Source organism: Elephantulus edwardii, unplaced genomic scaffold (genome assembly GCF_000299155.1).
Source record: "Elephantulus edwardii isolate Elephantulus edwardi_28Jun2011 unplaced genomic scaffold, EleEdw1.0 scaffold00345, whole genome shotgun sequence".
Lineage (NCBI taxonomy): Eukaryota > Metazoa > Chordata > Mammalia > Macroscelidea > Macroscelididae > Elephantulus > Elephantulus edwardii.
In genome coordinates, this window is record NW_006400095.1 from 1,614,632 (window position 1) to 1,632,425 (window position 17,794).

The following is a 17,794-nucleotide window of genomic DNA, read 5'->3' on the forward strand; positions in this document are numbered from 1 at the left end:
AGGGAATGGCAAGGGACACACTGACAAAGGAGATTAATCAGAACTGGCTTTGACAAGCACTGTGGCAATTGGACAATTAAAATGGACATGGGGGGGAGAAGAACGAACTGGGGATGAGGGTGGAGAAAACAGTGCAACAATGAATGAATGAAAACCCAAAATTTCTGTAAATGTTCATTAAAACGAATAAAATTTAATAAAAAGAAAGAAGTTAACAATTTCCCTTTAGACACCTAACTAAGACGTAAGACCCACTAACTTGCATAACATCTGTTGCTTTTAATGCCATCTCTGGAAAAAACAATTTAAAAATACTTTTAACTGCTGTCTGGAGGATGACATCATGGATTACCCACATACCCTTCCTTTCTCCACGAGGTTTGTTATCATGACGATAACCTCCACGTTATGCTCCCATATCATTCTCCAGAAATCTTCAGCTGTGGATTTCAGGGGGCCTTGGGCAGCAATGTAAGCTTTCGGTCTGTTGTATCCCTGGAATAACAGATGTCAAGTGTTTCTTACTATCTCATTTTCCTGTTATTTTAATTGTACAATACTTAAGGTTTTGAAGCTCAGTATACATTTTCTCTAAAGGAAAAGCATAAATGATAAACTTGCAAAGCCAAAGAAGCTTGAGCGCTTCAGCAAAGAAAAGCATCCATTTTTCTAGAACTGACTTTTTTCTTGAAACTTAAACCAGAGTTCTTTCTGCTTTGACATGACCAGTTTTCTACACCTATAATCCAAGTGCATCTTATCCAACTCTGTTGGCTATGTTGAGTGCTTAGCATTGGTCTGTAATTGTGCTTCTTTAAAATGTGTTTGAAGTCTCAGAGCTCTGTAGTTTGCAGGAGTACGTCAATCCCTGATGTGGTTTTCTAAAGCTCTCCTCAGTACTGAGCAGGACTAATCATGGACGGTATCCATCCCTGAGCACTGACTTCACAACACTTCACACATATTAGAACTAAATATTAATACATATAAAACAAGAAAGCATCATTCCAGATCTGGATATGAGGAAATGGAAGTTCTGAGTTGCTGAAGGGCTGTTCCAAAGTCCCATGTTGGTGGCTGCACTCGAACTAAAACTATGCTAACTTCAGAGCACATGTTCTTTCTGACATACACACTAGAAGCATGAACTAGCTATGCATAAAAAAACACATTACTGACTTCTTTGAATTCAGTGCTCTCTATATTTCAAAAGTGATGGCAAGGTCATTGCTATTCAAGGTGAGGGAAAGCACTGGATGCCTCCCTCTGACTTTCAGTTGACTACAGTGAAAAGCCAGAGTGGTCTAGAGTCCCTGAAGAGCTCCCATAAATGGCACAATAACAGGGCATCCCAAGAAATAACTCTTAACATAAAGGCTGAAAACTAACTTTATAATCACTCTTTTGCCTTTCAGCCAGCATTTACCCAGGGGATTTATCAGTCCGGCAATTAACAACAACATTTATTGATAATCTACCACATGAGCCACTTGTACTAAGAACTATGGTTGTTACTGTTGTTGTGTACTACTGAGTCAATCAGACTCATATCTGATCTTCCAACAGGTTTTCAGAGGCAGTAAAATCACATGGGAGGAGACTGCCATCTTTCTCACACAGAACAGCTGGTGGATTCGAACCATGTACCTTACCATTGGTAATGTAATTCCTTAACACTAAGTCAACCGAGCTATTGGATAGTAAAAATAAACATTGATCCTGCTCCTAATCAGAGATGTTATAAACCCATCTGATTATACACAGATGTATATCTAGTAGCTAAGGAGTTTGCTGCTACCCCAAAGGCCACTGATTCGAACCTACCAGTTCCTGTGGGTAAAAAAACAGATGTAATTTCTCCTCATGTGTAATCTACAGCCTCTGAAGACACACTGATGTTTCAGTTATGGACTGTTTCCAACTCAAAGGCAATGAGGAAGAGGAAGAATATACACATTTAACCTTGAAAGTGGCAGTTGGTATTCATAAAGATCATAATCTAAGGTTGCACAGTGGAGTGTACTTGGGGCAGTGAGAGTGGTGCAGGGGGGGACTGTATATCAAAGAAAGAATTTTTCTTTTACTTTTCAAAGAGAGGAGTGAACGGGGGCAGGAGGGGGCAGGAGGGGAGGGCTGGGCAGGGAGAAAAGTGCAACAATGAATGAATGAAAATCCAAAATCTCTGTAAATATTCATTAAAATTATTAAAATAAAATCTAAATAAAAAAAAGATCATAACCTTGGAAACTCTGTGGGATAGTTCTACTCGGGTATGGGTTAGAATTGACTCAAGAGTAAAAAGTTTGATTTGCCTTGTCTTGAACATGTATTTGAAACCCAAACAGATAGATGAGCCTTCACTCAGGAGATATACCAAGTACAATAGTTTGAATGTCAATCAAACTACAATCCTACAGTCTACAATCCAGTAGTCATAGGAGTTCTCCGACATTACTGATTGTTTACTTAAATGCTTATTTAACATTCTACACCATGTATTAAGTACTTGCATATACACAGTGGAAGCTCTGGTGGCCTAGTGGCGAGAAGCTGTGTTGAAATCACGAAAGCATGCAGCAGTTCGAGGCCACCAGATGCTCCAAAGGAGAAGGATGGGTAATCTCCTCCCAGGCAAATAACTGCCTCTGAAAACCCACCAGAGGGTCAGCTATGGGTCAGTTCCGACTTGATGGTACACAGCAAAAGGAACATATACATGGTACTGTGGTAGAAATACATAGACCAATAAAATCTCCATAGACTTTGAAATTAAAGGATGCTTACATCAACATAGTTGGCATTGATGTAATCAGTCAGTTTACCATCTTTGTCAGCAAGCTGTGCAAGTTTAACTCTGCTATGATCATCTGAAATAAAACAGAGAGAAAGAACTGATTTCACTGGAGCAGACCGCTTTTAAGCAGAAAAGTAATTTTGTTTGCCTAGTAATTCATCAAATGCAATGAAAATCAACTCAAAACCAACTTCTTAGAATAGACTCTTTGGGGACACAAATATGACAAAGATAATTATAACAAGAGCTTACTACTGTCAAAAAGCTTCTTAATGTCATGAGTAAGAATAGGGCACACACAGAGTAAGTAATTTATGGAAGTCAAAAGGAGAGCAAAGTATTAGGGAGATATGCAAGCAAAACTTGAATTAGTTGAGGATCATGGGAAAAGTTTCCAAAGATACTGAAACCTAAAATTGGCATCGTATATAGATTTCCAAGGATGGTTTTGCAAAGGTGGCCCTTGAGATGTGAGTGGTTAAAAAGTACCACTGTTTTATGTGCAATGAAATGAGCTGCTTCAGTGGAGGAAGCCAAGCACGTAGTAGGACACTTGACTTAAGACCGACCAAAACTGGTATAAACTCTGTAGAAACAAAGCTGTCAATTAAACAAACTATGTAAGAGAATGTGACAATGAAAACAAGGAAAGTGAAGCCTAATCAGCTTCGAGAAACCAAGACAGAATGAAAATCAACCAACAACCAAGCTGCTTGATAATGACACATTCATTTGAAGCTAGAGAGGCCTATTAGATCAATGAGGATGGTTAAAAGTTTTAGTGGAAAAAAGAAAATGAAGATGGGTTTTAAGACATAGCTAGTGGTATTGCTGTTGTGTGCTGTCAAGTCAAAACCAACACATAGCTGACCCTCTAGCGGGTTTTCAGAGAGAATAAATCACACAGAAAGATACTGTCCATCCTTCTCCTGTGGAGCAGCTGGTGGATTCAAACCACATGCCTTTAGGATTGCAGCACAGCTTCTTACCACAAGGCCACTAGAGCTCCCTTTAAAAGAGAGAACAGAAAAGAAAATGAAAGACATGGAACCTCGGTACCACCAAGAAAGAATTGTGAGGAGTGGAGTGTGTCCTTTCATCCTCAGTTATCTGTAAGATGCAGCTCTTTGATACCTGGGAGACCAGAACACAGGGAGCTCTCCAAGAAATGCCGAGTTTACAGATGCCGAAAGAGACCAGGACCTTCCTTCAGAACCAACGAAAGAGATGGCGTCTCCTCAGAGCTAGCACTCTGAATTTGGACGGGCCGCCTCCTAAACTATAAGGGAATAAATTTCTGCTTGATAAGTAAAAAAAGAAAAGAAAAAAAAAACCACGAGGGAACAGATGTACACAAAAGGTCTTAGAAGAAGATGAACATTAGCAACATCATAGGAAAAAAGAGAAATAAATTTGTATTGAATCAAAGAGCAACTAAGAAAAAAAAACAAAGCATTAAAAGATCAACCAATTGTTTATTAAGATCTCAGAAATAGGTGAGACGATACCAATTTGCTTTCTGAAAGTAGAAAAGACTTGAAGCAATTACTGAAGAAGATAAAAAAAACAAAGCACCTATAGCATTCAGTATAGAGTCCACCTAAACATGGTGAGAGCTAACTTCCTCACATCTGGATCAATAAGCAACATAAAGTGAACAAAAGATTGCAAATGTCAATGATTCCATTTTACTTGGATCCACAATGAATAGCCTTGGAAGCAGCAGGCAAGAAATCAAATGACGTATTGCACTAAGCAGGTCTTCCACCAAAGGTCTCTTTAAAGTGCTAAAGAGCAAGGATGTAACTTTAAAGACTGAGATGTACCTAATCTAAGCCATGGCATTTCAATTTCTTCACCTGCATATGAGAGTTAGGCAATGGTTAAGGAAGACCAAAGAAGAATTGATGCCTTTGAGTTGTGGTGTTGGTTCCAGTCACCATTAAAATGCACCCAGTCAAGAATGACTACAGGCTTAGAGCTGAGCTGAAGCTATACTCACAGGCAACAATATTGACATATCGGTTCTTGTGCTTGTTGTCTGGGTGGTTGGAGCCGTCTGCTGTAATACCTAAGTCAACAGTACAGCTCTGCACCTCCTGGAAAGAAAGTGTAGAGAAAACACTTTAATGCACATTCTTTCAAACAGAGTGCCTTTAAATAAGGAAGACAAAATAGAGACAATAATCTATCAAAAAATTTTTTTGTTTTTACATCTTACAACTACTTCTTTGCTAAAAGATAATGCAGTGAAATAATGCCTTACCTGGTAAAACTCTTTCAGTGTCTAATGAGGGAATGAATGCCAAAAAAGTAAAGAAATCAAATTCCACAGCACACGACAAATGAGAAAAAAAAGCGTTCATATTAGGTTTACAATGGACAACTATGAACATGTAATAAATACATTTGTCAAATACTAACAAAACAGAATGTCTCAAACAGTTGCATGCAAATAAAAGCTTCTAACAATTTGGATCCTTAACATTATTTAAAAGAAAAGAAAACAACACTTTCAAAAGGGGACAATGGTATGATAATATGATGGATTTTTAAAATGCAGATGAGAAAAATGATCTATCTCACGACAAATTCTGGCTTTCCAGTTGAATTTACTCATTTCCAAACAGAATTATATTCAACTACCACAGCACTATTTGAAACTCTGAGTTCGTGATAGATCTTGCTTTTTAAAGTAATTTTAAAGAGCAAACAGCTTCCTATTAGGTGGTTTGTGACAGAAGATTTATAGCTATTGAAATATTTAAAAACTTTTAATAACATTTATAAAATGATACACATATCACTTTGAAAGAAATTTTACATATTACTTTTTATGTATTAGTAAACTTTTCTTTTGGTCTAAACTTCTATGGGTTCAGAAAAGTTATTTCTGCCAATTCTCTTGTACAATGAATTAAAAAGTCCTTTTCAGAGTTATTTTCTACTTAAATATATTAGTTTAGAATTTATAATTACTTAGGAAAATAATAATATCATTAAATCCTCACAAAATTATTTATGACAAAGCATATAACCCAATTATTAACAAATGGCCTAGCCTCTTTCCAAATTCCATGTTACTTTCAAACAAGCTGTGTGACTCTAGACTTAAAAACAATTTAACAGATGAACCACTTAAAAGGTGTATGTAGCATTATTAGTCATTAAGCTAATTACTAAGTTAATGAAAAATTTTCTTGAAACAAGCTGTGAGTTTAAAACAATGAAATAAAGAATAAAACGTTTTCATTAAAACTGCGAAGTTATTTGATTAATTGAATTATTATTAATAGCTTAATAATATTCAAAATTATTGTATAGTTGTGAAAACCACGAATCTGCTCTTGGGCATATGTTCTCAGTGAACTTAGTTTACACAACATCCATTTTTACTTACAGTTTCTAATAGTTGGAAGATTAGAAACACTTGCTAGTTTAATTATAATTTTATTTAGTTTAGGTTGAGAGTTCCTTTGTATTAACTAGCTCCACCAATAACCACTCGTTTGAGGTGCAAAAAATAATTGGATATTTGAAATATGTTCTTCTTCATGATAGTCTACTTTAGGGTTACTTTACGGAGCTTTGTTACTCAATGTAACCATAATTTAGAGTTCTTTTTGGAATCAGTTTGGCTTCTTCATAGGGTCGCTATGAGTCGCCTGCGACTCGACGGCACTTAACAACAACAACAGAGAAAAATACTCAGTGTAGCTCATTTCTATTTCTTTGGATTTTTAAAAACTTCTGGATCTCTGGCATTTTCCTTTTCTAAGCATATCCTGAACAAGCCCACTTCCACAGCACAGTGGCTAAGAGATGCCATGCGTGGGAGACAGTCGCTGTGTTCTCTGGGGAGAACAAATAGGCCTTGGATTTGGCTCCAGGCTTATGCCTCAAAGAGGGCACCCACAGAGTACTTGGAGGCAAAGCAGCAAAGTGATGCTTCAGAGAGCAGAGCAAGAGGGAAGCCTGGAGATTCCCTGCCTGCTGGCAGGATGATGGAAAGAGCTTTAGAATCACACACCTGGGTCGAATCCCAGTCTTGCTACTATTTATCCATTATTAATTCTCATTGCTGTTGAGTCAAACCAATTTACAGCTGATCATCCAGCCAAGTTTCAGAAGCTGTAAATCGCATGGGAGGAGACCGCCTATCTTTCTCCTGAGCAGCTGCTGGTGGATTTGAACAGAGAGATTGTGGCCTTTGGGGTAGCAGCACAACTACCTCAGGATGTCACCAGAGCACCTAATGCCTCTTCATTCAAGGAGCCGAGGTGGCACGGTAGTGAAGTAAGCTGCTTACTAAAAGGCTGACGATTGTAACCCACTGTGGGTGGAGAAAGATGTGGTAGTATATCTCAGTTAAGGTTACAGTCCTTACACCCTGTGGGGCGGTTACTCTGCCCCATGGAGTTGCTATGAGTTGGCATCAGCTAGATGTTAGTGGGTTTGCTTTTAATTAAGCCTCATTTCAACAATAAGAACAGAATTATGAATAACTCCCAGCACTGGATGAACATTGTCCATAACTTGCACACTTTGTTGAGGGCGGTTGCTATGGGCACTGCATGCGCAGAGAGTACCCACTCTACAGGGTTTCAAGGCTGGGGACCTCCTGAAGCAGATCAAGCCATCTCTGGATTTGTTCAAATAGTTGGAGTGGTCAGCCAGTGCCTAACAATTTGTGTCACCCAAGGAGTCCTGTAGCATCAGGTGCTCATCAATGATAGCTTTTATTTTTTCACAATTGTTCTTGCTAATTCAAAGGAATCCTGGGATACTTATTTGGGGTTCAAACTCATCCAGCAGCTTCTCCAGGGAAAGAGATCCAGCATTTAGATTCTGTAAAGATCACAGCCTTGGCGAGCTCTGGTTGCCTAGCAGGAAGAAGCTGCACTGCAATCCCAGAGGTGCGCAGTTCGAATACACCAGATGCTCCGCTGGAGAAGGAGAGGCAATCTCCTCCTGTACCAGTCAGATCAGATTTGACAGGACACACAACAAAAATAATAAAACACTTAAAAAAATCACAGCCTTGGAAACCTGGAAACCTGGTTGGGCAGCTGGACTCTATGGGGTCATCATTTGTCCAGATGTACTTGATAACAATGTTTTAAAAATTGTTAACCTGGAGCTTATGACTATTAAAACAATTTCCCTAACTGATTACTAGTTCACCAAGCTGTGGCAAATATGCAGTGAAGTTCTCTTTATAGCTAAGAAAGCATCAACTCGGTGTTTTCTGAGGCTATTTCATTGCTTGTCAACTTTCAGTGTTTATAAACATACATATTTTCTTCAGAAAATATGATTCTACCTGATATAATGAAAAATTACCTAAGTGCTGTGCATTTTTAGGGGCGTGAGCACAGGAGTTTATACGCACTTTGGCTGAAAAAAAAATCATGGCATTTAGTAGTTTAGTATAATTTACATAATTTAGAAAATGAAAAAGAATCAGTGCTAGTAATGAAAAGAAAAAGGAACACAGTTTATCTGCATTTTATGAGACAGAATTAATGATATGTTCCCCCCTCCACTAGTACACCTTGACTTTTTAAAATGAAAAAAACACCCCAAGTTTTTAAATTATGTAATGACCCTGACCCATTTCCTAAACACAGGTGCAGTTAGTTATACAACAATTATTTTCTCTAGAAATGCAAGCGGTTTCACCATTTTCAGGTCATGATATTTAGCCTCCTCTCACCAAGTGACTTAAATGAACTATTTTCTATATTAGTTAAAGCAAACATATTGAAATCATACCTCAAACTCTTCAGTAAACCCACTACTTGCATGTAAGTCAGCAACATGCTTTGGAAAGTGCTTTATTGGAATTGCTCCAACATCATCTAAAGAAATAAAAATACTGTATTAGAAAGGATATTTTAAAAAATTACAGTGTCTCTCACAAAGGACTTTCTTATATCACAAGTGCAAGACTCATTTATTCATATAATCTCAATTCTGAAGATTGAGTGAAGATCAATCAACCAACAATGAACAATTTTCTCTATATTGGCTGTCTATCATCTCCTGGACATAAGACATTTTATTTTACCTGAAATCTCTTTTCTATTCACAGGCTAAAGAGAAAAATAGTTCACTTTGGATGATTACTTTATACATACAACCAAACCCTCACTTCTTACCAAAGGACTGTATCTTTTTATGGACAACTTTTTTTTTTTTAGACAAGTGCATGTTGCATGTGAAATTCTGGGGATAAAAATCAACACTGAGAAAGAATGTATTTTCAATTTTACCATGTTGATCTTGTTTGTTGCCATTGAGTTGAGTACAAACCATAGTGCCCCTAAGAATAGCAGATCTGAACCCTGTTCTATCCTGTGCCAACCTCAAAATCTCTGACGCACTCAGGCCCCCTGCTGCAGTCACGTGCCAAGCCACATGGTTGAGAATCTTCCTGCCTTTTGCCTTCCCTCCATTTTTTAAAGCCTGATTCTCTCTCCCCAAGGAATTAGCCTCTCCTAGCAACATGCCCAAAGTCTGCGATGAAGCTTTGTTTTGTTTTTGGTTTTTTTTTTTTCCCTCCAAGGAGCAATCTGGCTGCACTTTCTCCAAGACATATCTGTTTATTCTTTTGGCAGTCCATGGGGTACTCAGAGTAAGCATTTATACTTCAGTTTTATAAAACTGCATGGTTTAATGCTTTATAGTCAAACAGTCAAATGTCTACATTTGAAAGCATTTTTTACCTTCTCTCTATAAATACTAGAAAACATTTATATTTGGAATCTTCATTAAGGGTAATGTCAAAAACCTTTGGGTCTTTTAATCTTTACAACTTCAAGAATTCTAACTTGGAAAGATGCTATGTAAATAAAGTCATTTGATCTGTTAATTAATTGTTAAGGGGCCAAATTATTTTAACTGGCTGATTTTTTCCTTTTTTTTTTTTTTTCTGGAAAGAAATTCTTAGGTGAAACATCTTACTTTTCCACACCATGCAATTTCACAAGGGATTCTTCTGACAAAGAGACATCAAACACATTTCACCAGAAACAGTTATTTACATCAACAGATGTTCAGCATTTAGGGCACCTAATATTTTTAAGCTTCAGTTACCAAGAATTTGTTGATTTAAAAAAAAAATCCAAACCCATCTGTTCTCTCTTAGATGAGTGGACCTGAATACTAAAATTGAATTAGCCAGTCAAGCCCAAGAAACATGAGACAAAGGTGTAATTTCACCTTCACACCTACCAAAAGATCTTACCTAGAAGTAGCTCTTATAATTAGATACACAAACAGAAATTATTTGTCACACCTAAATCATTAGTTTTCCAGTAAACGTCCTTCAAATTAATTGCTATTATCTTGAGCAGTCCCTCTTCCTTTACACGCAGACTGACTACTCTTTCTTTGCAGTTAGGTATGTTGGTAATTTCATTTAATATCTGCTTCACAAGTGAGGGAAACATCTTTTCATCTAGGATTTGACATGAAAATGGAAACCCGATGATCAGGACTAAAATGATGAGAGCTGTGTAGGCGCCAGGAGAGGCGCTTGAAAAAAATAATAAGTGATAGCACCTTTGCTCATCTGATATTAAAAATGAAAGGTTCTAGAGTTCTTGGACAAAGTCCTGGTTTTGAATTATTTTACTTGTTGCTGTTAATGAACTATGTTGGACTGTGGAAAACATTGGAATGAATTTGCACAACTCTGAAACATGAGCAGTCTCCTCCCATGTAATTTATAGCTGTGGCAACCCAATGGAGGGCCGACTATAAAGTGGAACTAACCAGATGACAATGAGTTTTGAGCTTATTAATCTTATATTCATATACTTGAAAGTGGAACGTTAAGACAACAGATAACTATCTCAAAATTCTAGATGTATTAAGAAGAAATGGTGTTGTTGTTAGGTGCTATCAAGTAGAGTATGACTCATAGCAACCCTATGAATAACAGATTTGAACTCTGCCCTATCCTGGGCCATTCTTATTATCCCTGATAGATATACCTGAGCCCAGTGTTATAGTCACTGTGTCCACCCACCTCCCAGAGTGTCTTCCTCTCTTTTGCTGATGCCCCACCTTCCCCAAAATGACCTTCTAAGAAGCAGTAGTGCTAGCAGTGCTCCAATAAAATAAATGTATAGAATTTAATGAACAGACAAATACAAAAAAACAAACAACCCAACAACAATAATGGTCAAAGACAGATAATTAAAGAGGAAAAGGCGCAAATGCATTTGTAATTCTTTTGACTTCTCAGTTCTTGTACTTTTATTTCCTTTCCTCTCTTACCCTATAAGCATGAGTGTACAGGTTAATTCCAAGAATTATCTTAAAAACGCTTCCTTCTCTTTCTATCTTACGAAACATGAATTAGGAGATTGCAGAAGATAAAAATGTGTAGAAATAGCTTCAGTCTCCAGGAACAGTATATAAAGATTAGACAATTTAAACTGAGGATTCTGTAAAAGATCCACATAGGTTAATTTCTTCTCTATTTCTTAGTTTGTCTCATTTTTGCACATATTTCTAAATAACTTCTTTTTTGGCATCACTTTTAATTCTTCGATGTTCTAAAATGTTATATGTGTCTATCATACCAGTTAACACTGCTGTTGTTGTTAAGTGCCATCAAGTCGAGCATGACTCCTAGTGACCCTATGAAAAAAGACTTAAGCCCTGTTCTAGAATTATTATAGTTTCTCTGAGTTAATAGAGTTTCCAGAGGTATGTAGTTTAAGAAGTGGATGTCGCTCCTGCTTCCAAGTCTGTCTTCATCGGGGAGCTCCACCAAATACTGTCCACCATGGGTGACCCTTATGGCATTTGACATGCCAATGGCACAGCACTCAGCATCACAGTGACCTCAGTACAGTGCATTGACAGACCGGTGCGCTATTACTTAGAAGAATGTTCATTCCAAATACAATTAACACTAGACCGGAGGGATGCAGCAAATCCAATCAGCTCACATGTGGTTGTGAATGAAATAAAAACAATCAAACAGTCCACATCTGGCCCTCAACCAAAACAGGAAGAATCCACCTTCCAGAATCCAATTGCTTCACACATGAGCTTCCAAACTACAGACTCAGTTGGGGCACAGCCAACTTTTAAATATATAGGGCCCCCCTCCAGGTCCTGATTGGCTCTATACAAGAGGCTTCCAGCCCAGCCCTCTGTTCACTGTTAGCCAAATCCAGCATATCCAATCAGCTCACACATGGTTGTGAACAAAATAAAAAGAACCCAACAGTCCACATACATATGATCCTCAATCTTCCCAGAATCCAATTGTTTCACACATAAGCCTCCAAACTGGAAACTCAGTCAGGGCACATCTGACTTTTAAATGCACAGGTCCTCCCACAAGGCCCTGACTGGCTCTAAACAAGAGGCTTCCAGCCTATAGATCACTGTTAGCCAAATCCAGCAAATCCAATCAGCTAACACATGGTTGTGAATGAAATTAAAACAACCAAACAGTCCACAGCTGACCCTTAAATAAAACAAGAAAAACCAAATGTTCATTAAAACTAATAAAATTTAATAATAATTAAAAAAATCTCCCACCTCTAAAAAAAAAATACACCTGAAACAAAAAAAAAAGAAAAACCCACCTTCCAGAATCCACCCACTTCACACAACACTAAATGATTTTGTTCATTTAACCTATTAATTGCCCCAATTAATTTTTTTAATATTGTTAATGATGCAAATTTAGAGAAAAATAGTATTTTCCTAGACACTCATCCATTCACATTTCAATTGCTTATGCTTATATTTCCTTCCAGCATTACTCCTAGGGAACTCTGGTGGCTTAGTGGTAATAGTTGTGATGCAGTCTCAAATCCACGTAATTCAAATCCACTAGCTGCTCTGTGGAAGAAGGATAGGCAATCTCCTCCTGTGTGATTTACTTCCTGTGGGATGGTCAGCTTATGTGTTGGGTCCCACTGGATGGCACACAAAAACATCACTGCTGCTACTCTTTAATAGTGTTTTTCCTACATATATTCTTCATGGAGCTAAGAAAGCCTCTGTCACATAAACTCAGATTACCAGAAACAATATGGATTTTATCCATATTTTTCATCTATCCACACTTGCTGTATTATTATTCTTCTGCTTAAGTTTTTATGAAATTAGAAATTCATTTTAGAAATAAGTAAAAGTTCTTCAAAGTCTTAAGTAATATATTACTTCTATAAAACTTTGGGGAGCTCCGGTGGCCCCAGTGGTAAGAAGTTGTGTTGCAGTCTCAAAAGTTCAAGTCCACCAGCTGCTTCCCAAGAGAGCGATGGGAAATCTCATCCCATGAGATTTATTCTCTCTGAAAACCCACTTGGAAGGTCAACTATGAGTCAGATCCAAACTCAACTGCACACAATGACAACAATATAGACTTTTTATGTTTTCTAGCATGCTGTACTTTCAAAATTTTAGGATCTTACAAAATTTTAGAGTAATTATTGTCTGTATCATAATTACTGGTAGATGCTGCCAAACTGACTATAGAAATGAAGAAAAGAGACCTTGCCCTGAGCCATTTTCACAATTGATTATGTAGGTCAGAATGCTCAGAGTTCAAGAGAATTAGGCCTAATGCTGGGTTTCTGATATCAGATGGACTAATTATTTTAAGCAATACAACTATCTACCAATTTATAATATTGCCATTTCCAAAGCACTTTAATAAAAGCAAACTTTCCAACACTACAATTTTCATTCCCTATCTAAAGGCTATTCATGGTTATAAGCCATTACCTGAAATTGGAAAGATAGGTGTTGGGGGTGTGGATATGACTCGAGGCGATGTACTGTCCTCTAAATAAAAGTGTGCCGTCTGGAAGCATTTCCTGGAAAGAAAAAGAAAGCAATTTATACTACTGGCTGCCATGGAAAGGTAAAGGGCAACTTATCCTATTAGTCAATGGTTAGTCAACATCTAAGCTGAATGAAAACCAGCAAAACCCAACGACAATCTATATCTATCTTAATGATACATGTGACTTTAAATCATTTCATGGGCTCCAAATTGATCTCAGATTTACCTATCACCAAAGCCAAAGACTGAGTAGATTTCAGACATGATGAAAGTTGAAATGATAACTTGAAGTTGGGTTATGTGGTTGGTACCAAAGAGATAAAAAGGACAGTGCCCTAGTTGCTTTTCCATTGTTGTTATATTTCATTGTTTCCCGTTATTTTGTACAGGAACCAGAGCAAAGGAAAATAATATTGAAAGCTATTTTTACTCAGTGACTTTTTGTGCTGATTTACCTGCTAGCCAAAAAGCATCAAGCTAAGACTTTGTAGAATTTAACTTATACAATGTAACACAGCAATGAAAAAAAAAGGCAGTTTTACACACAATTATGTAGTCATGAAAGAACGCAGGTGAGGAAGTAATAAGTGTATAACCAGTAACAGAGGTTCTTTTGTTCCATCAGATGCTACCCTTGATGATGAGGGTTCCGAGAATGAAGACAACTGGAATCAATGACAAAGACGACCTGCAATGCTACTTGAATCTATTTTCATTCAGAGAATAAAAGTAACAGCTGGGAAGAGCACAGTACAAACTATTGAGAAGTGCAAATAACCAACTGCTGATACAAAGTAAGGCAAAGCATTCTTAATTAAAAAGAGATTAGATAATTAAAACTGCTAATGACACTCTAACGAGCCTTGGTAGTGCAGTGGTTAAAGAGCTCAGCTGATACCAGAAAAACCGTCCCTTTGAACCCACCAGGTCTCCACAGAAACACATGCCAGTGCGCATCTGTAAAAATCTACCACCTTGAAAACTGCACAGACAGATCTCTCCTGTCCTACCGAGCCCTGTGCTGCAGAAACAACTGGATGTCAATGAGTTTGATTTGGGGAACACTCATTGATGGCAGTCAAATAATTTATTAAAAATGTTTTCAGGCACGGGGTAATTGAAGTAGAAATATTTATGTGGAAATGCTAGAATTTTTCCAAGGAAGTCTTCAGTTGCAAAGCATTTATCCTATTGGGCTTTAATACTTTTTTAGTGATACAGTTTTACATAACCACACGTAAATGGTGATATTTTTCTCCCCCATCAGTTCCCTGTATAATGCTGTTCACATGCCTCCTACTAGCATTAGACTGGCAGCCAGTTGTTTCAGCTGCAGTCTGTATGACCTTCTGTCGGGCTCCTGATGATTTCAGCATAGCTTCTGCTCTGTAACTCGCCCCCTTGTGCACTGTTGTTGCTGCTGTGTACCATCAAGTTGCCACCGACCTAGGCTGACCCTCCAGTAGGTTTTCAGAAGGTGTTAATCACATGGGAGGTGACTGCCCACCCTTCTCCAGTGAAGCAGCTGGTGGATTAGAACCACGTGCCTTCAGGAAGGCAGTGCAGTCTCAACACTAGTCCCCAGCTATACCCCATCTTCTCGTCTTTGTTTTGGCAGCTTTCCTTCTGCCATTCCATCTGCACATCCAACTCTTTCCATCACTTCTCTTCCCCTGAGTGTTCTTCCTTGAAAGTGGCAGCTAAAAATTTCCACCCATCCCACCAAGACACTATTTTTGTACTTTAGCTTGCTTGGAGTATATTCTAAGGAATACTATTTCACTCTGTTAATACTTGAACATGGCACAGATCAGGAGAATGGCACAGAAAAGGGCCAGGTTCAGATGTGTTGTTTATAAAGTTCCTGTGAGTTGTGGTTGACTAGATGGCACTTAACAACAACATATCCATAGGATTTATATATTGGCATATTTGTGTTGTTGTTAGGTACTGTCAAGTTGCTTTCTAAACATTGAGGCCTGAAGGACACATAAAGTGACTCCAACAATGGGCTGAAGCACAGTGAAGATTGTGAGGACTGGGCAGCATTTTGTTTTGTTGTACACAGGCTTGTGACTAATTGGAATTAACTTGAAGGCATGTAGCCAGAGCATGCACGCTGGAAACAAAACACTGCCTGGTCACGGATCACCGACACAGTCTTTGCTATGTAAGCCCACTCTTGCAGCTACTGCCAATTCATCTTACTGAGGCTTCTCTTTTTCTACTAGCCCTGGGCATACTGTCTTTCTCTATTGGGCTAGTCCCTTCTGATGACATGTTTAAAAACTATCAAAATCTTGTCATCTTTGATTCTAAGGAACACTCTGGCTATGTTTTCTTGTACATTGATAATTAGTCTTCCCTATTCATACTGAAAGAAAAAAAATTTAAAAAACCCAACACTCTCCCACACACAAATATACAAACTCAAAATCCCAAAACCAAGCCACGGCATGGAGCTGATCGAATTAATAGTGACCGTATGTTGGGTTTCTGAGATGTACATGTTTATGGGAGATTTGTCCTGGGACCTGTGCTGAGTGGTGTCTGACATGTATGTTCTTAGCTGAGGCTGAACAAGAAATCTGTAAGACAACTACCTGGTCATCTAAATGAAAGAAATCCTTATTTGTGTCTAATCCAAAATAAGGTGATTCAATATAATGTAGACATGTAAAAATGTGAAGACAATTAAAAAAAAATGGTTGTAGTGGTGTACTTAGGGACTTGCCAGAAGTCCAAGCTGGAATATGGAATATCATTGTAGAACAAAGAATATCATTACTGATGTCACCTGGATCTTGATTTAAAGCAGAGACTTTCAGAGACATATTTGTCTATGCTTTATTGCCTACATGAATGCATTCAAATATGTAGACTGTAACAAAGTATAGTTAGCACTGTAAAGAAGGGTAATTATAGACAACTTAATTTCACTCACACATAATCTAGACATAGATGAAGAGACAGTCAACTGAACCGATACTTCAAGGGGCTATCTCTTTTCACCATACATATTCAATTTACATACTGAGAAAATAGTCTAAGAAGCTGGATTATGAAGGACAATGTGGGATTAGGGCTGAAGAAAGACCCACTTTACAACCTATGATATTCAAATAGCACAATCTTGTTTGCTTTAAGAAAAAAGACAAAAATGTATGAAGATACAAAACTACAAGCTTCAATATAGATTATATCTCAATAGACAGCAAACAAAGATTCTTGCAATTGGGTCAACAGCTAACAACATGGCAAATGGAGAAAGTATGGATGCTGTTAAGGATTTCATTTCACTTGGATACACAGTGGATACTCATGGAAGCTGCAGTCAAGCTATCAAATGATGTATGTTATTGGGAAAATCTGCCACAAAAATATCTTCAGAGTGTTAAAGAGCAAAGTGTCCCCCTGAAGTCTTAGGTACACCTGACCCAACCATGGTATTCTTAATTGTGTCATCTGCATAGAAAAGCTGGACAATCAAGGAAGCCTGACAAAGAAGTGATGTCTTCGAATTATGATATTGAAAAATACTGAATACTATGGATTGTCCAAAGACCAGCGCTGTCCAAGAAGAAGTAGGGCCACCATACTCCTAAAAATAAGGGTGGAAAGACTTTATAACACACATCTTGGACATGTTATTAGGAGATGCTATGTAAAGTAGAGGGCCAATGAAAAATGAGAAAGATCTTCTTATTGAAAATGGACTTAAACAGTGGCTGCAATGATGAGGTCACACACAGCAATGCGGATGGCACAGATGAACCTGGTCTTTTGCTCTCTTGAAAATCGGTTACTATGAGTTAGAATTGACTTGACTGCACCTGAAAATATCTTTCAATATTTAAATGCAACTTTTCTGTGTTTGTCACTCTCTTTGACTTCTCTCCTTGAAGATTAAACGAAATGAAAGAGAGCCACACTTAAAGCAAGTGAGTGGGAGCTTCCTCTCTACTCTCTTGCCTATCTGTGGCTCTCATTTGTGACACTGTATACTGAAGTGGCCCAGCTTTCCACAGTGGAAGCAATTCTGACCTCCTTTATTACCTTTGGGTGGCACTGTATCTGAATAAGACTTCCTTTTCCTGACACAGGCCCTAAACTGGCAGCAATAGCTGCCCCAATAATTTTGGCCATTCTCTGGTCTTTTCTCTTCCCTCTAGATCCCA

The 17,794-nt window shown here is 37.9% G+C and overlaps 1 protein-coding gene across 1 annotated transcript in view; it reads right to left on the minus strand.

The window, feature by feature from the left end:
* PTPRZ1 (protein tyrosine phosphatase, receptor-type, Z polypeptide 1) overlaps positions 1–17,794 on the minus strand; it is a 158,262-nt gene that overhangs the window by 24,062 nt on the left and 116,406 nt on the right. The window contains exons 14-19 of the mRNA XM_006901805.1: positions 13,556–13,647; positions 8,570–8,655; positions 5,061–5,081; positions 4,797–4,893; positions 2,785–2,867; positions 361–495 (exon numbers count right to left, since the gene is read on the minus strand). Coding sequence (XP_006901867.1) covers positions 361–495; positions 2,785–2,867; positions 4,797–4,893; positions 5,061–5,081; positions 8,570–8,655; positions 13,556–13,647 — 514 coding nt within the window. The remainder of the gene's footprint in view (positions 1–360; positions 496–2,784; positions 2,868–4,796; positions 4,894–5,060; positions 5,082–8,569; positions 8,656–13,555; positions 13,648–17,794) is intronic.